This window comes from Recurvomyces mirabilis (genome assembly GCF_035927965.1).
Source record: "Recurvomyces mirabilis strain CCFEE 5264 chromosome Unknown scaffold_58, whole genome shotgun sequence".
In the NCBI taxonomy this organism is placed as follows: domain Eukaryota; kingdom Fungi; phylum Ascomycota; class Dothideomycetes; order Mycosphaerellales; family Teratosphaeriaceae; genus Recurvomyces; species Recurvomyces mirabilis.
Window position 1 is genome coordinate 19,654 of NW_027041992.1, and position 2,849 is coordinate 22,502.

General features: G+C 45.2%; 1 protein-coding gene across 1 annotated transcript; it reads right to left on the reverse strand.

Moving 5' to 3' along the window:
* Positions 1–968: 968 nt before the first annotated feature.
* Positions 969–1,280, reverse strand: LTS14_010914 (uncharacterized protein; the record flags this gene model as incomplete). Its single annotated transcript, XM_064843590.1, has 1 exon — positions 969–1,280. A coding segment is annotated over one exon (312 nt), but the record flags the coding sequence as incomplete, so codon positions are not given.
* Positions 1,281–2,849: the final 1,569 nt, after the last annotated feature.

Consider the following 2,849-nt stretch of genomic DNA (forward strand, 5'->3'; position numbering starts at 1 on the left):
AACCGATCTTCCTAAGTCACCTAACCCGGTAACAGGAGTATACTACGATAGTATCCTAGTTATGGTCGACAGGCTAACTAAGTACATACACTTCATTCCCTACAGCAAGACGATTACGGCCCCGCAGTTAGGCTGCCTTGTACTCGATCGCCTTATACGCTACTACGGGATACTAAAGGTTTTCATTACCGACAGAGATACCAAGTTTACATCGAACTACTAGAAAACACTTGTCGCAGCAATTGGACTCAAACACAAGCTGTCCACAGCATTCCACCCGGAAACAGACGGTCAAACCGAGAGAATGAACCAAAATCTGGAGCCATACCTCAGGCACTACATAAACCTAGCCCAAAACAACTAGGTAGAAAAGCTACCGATAGCCCAGGTTGCACTCAACAATAATGCCTCCGAGACGACTAGCGAATCGCCATTCTATGCCAACTACGGCAAGGACCCAAACCTGTTTATAGAACCACGCGAAGGACCAGCATCCAAAGAAGCTTTAGTTAAAGCCTCTAAACTAAAAGATGTCTACGGCAAACTACGACAAAATATCACCAAATCTTAGCGAACACTTATAAGGACGAGATTCAAAACCTCAAAAACGGCACCTTAGCTAAAAACGGGGGATAAGGTGTATCTCCTAACGAAGAACCTAAAAACCAAGAGAGGAACAAAGAAACTAGATCATGTAAAGGTCGGACCGTTTCTAATCGCTAAGAGGAGAGGCGAACTCAACTACCGACTCGAACTACCTAGGGATACTAAGGTGCACCCTGTATTTTACGTTTCCCTCCTCGAACCGGCGCACCCAGACACCGCGCTTCAAACGACATTCTACTATAAATCCTAGGAAAACTAAGAATAGGAGGTAGAAAGAATCCTAGAGAAAAAAGGTTAGAAATACTTAGTTAAGTAGAAAGGATACCCTAGCGAAGACAACACGTAGGAACTAAGGACTCACCTTAAGAATTGCTAGGACCTCCTGCGACAGTTTTAGGACTAGAGAAGTCAATCGCGTTGTTGACGAAGTCAAGCGAGGACCACACGGCCGGCGACAACCCTACTGTAGCATCGGCTGCAGGACAGTCCTCGTCGCCTAACTCTCCCGCAGCTTCCATCTCCGACTTAAGGCACGCGGCCTTCATCTTCGCTCGCTCATCCGCCTGCTTCAGAATTTTCTTATTCCGCATAAGACGACTAAGGACTATAGACAACTCCTCCTCGTCCTTCTCCACCTTTTTCCGATACTCCTCGCGAGTACGATCTAGCGACTCCTATAACATGTTTACACACTTGCGCCCTAGGCGGACGCACTCGGAACATCTCAGGCGGGAATTCGATTCCATTATGACGCAATAGTAACCAGAGAAGAGACAGCGCTTACAAGGGATTACGGCAGACTCCCCGTACTATTGTATTTCTTAAGCAAGGCGAAGTCGATTCTTAGTTATAAGAGAACTTATCTTCGGATAACGAACTTTAAGGTTACGGGACCCCGCGATTACTTATGGACCAAGCCAGGAATCGCGCTAAGCCATATTGGACCGATCACTACGCGCCGGCGTAACAACAGTCCGTTAGGGCGATAGGCCACCATAAGGACATAGGACCATGGACGGGGGATGATGTTACGGACATGGAATTCAATTATTAGTGACGAGTTAGGAACTAAGGCCTAAGGCCAGCAGACTAACTCTAGGGCTAGATATGGGATCACTTCATTACTAGGTGATCGAGTGATCCGGATCATAATCACTGTAGATGACTATAATCGGGTCGCAATCACCGTTGGTGATCGCGACCACACACGAATCTCCTATGTATATAGAGTAGACGTTTCCTATGTAGGTAGTTCGTGTTCAACCTAAGTTACCAACCCGCCGAAAGGTTAAACCTCAGAGCAGTTACTTACCCGACCCATCGCTTGGAACTCACTCGTCTAACGAGCTCTAACCCCCTTGTACCGCAGGTGCATAACAGCGGCCCTACCGCTACTATTAGATACACTACTTAAAAAGGATCCGCTAGTAAGAAAGACGAAATTAGAGCTATAGGATAGTAACCCTACTACCTTCGAGGCGCTTAGTGCTAACTAGTTCTAGTTCGAGGTAGTAGTACCTAACACTCCGCTATCAAGCTCGACATCTAACGCGTATGCGGATAATATAGACTAGGTAGCCGTGTTCGCTACGTAGTCGTATACGGGGAGCTTCCTAAGTGGGGTATAATATCCTTGTCCTCTCGGCTAGCACCCTACTAATTAAAGCTATGCCGTAGCGATACGTAATAACCCTACTTACTTAAATACTACGACCCGATTGCTAAAGATTTCCGCGTTAAATCGTTAAGAGCAGGCACTTTAAACCCTAATCGTCTTTCTAGCTTCCTAGTCTAGGCTATAGCTACCGACTACGTGCGATATAGGCTACCCTAAAGTCTTCTTCTTTCCCCGATTATTACTAGACTCCGTATCCTCCTCTTTATTATTAGACTTGTCTACCTCGTTAACAGACGCCTTTACCTAATCCTATTTACGAATAGAGTAACCGAAGCTCGTAAGTACTTATAGGTAACGGATTTACCTTATAGTAAATTTAGTAATTAGTTCTATCGTGTTAGCGAGCGATTTAGTTTAGATCGAGGCTAGATGCGTAGACTACTTATAGGGGATAATTAGTATATAAGGACGGAATAGGTTGCTAACGAGGTTGCTAAGTGCGGACGCTATTACTATGCTAGAACCCTAGGTATTATATACTTATGCCTTAAACGCCGTGCCGTTAGGATCGTACTATATATATTAGGAGATTAGGTCACCTATTAACCTAAGGTGTTAGTTCGTA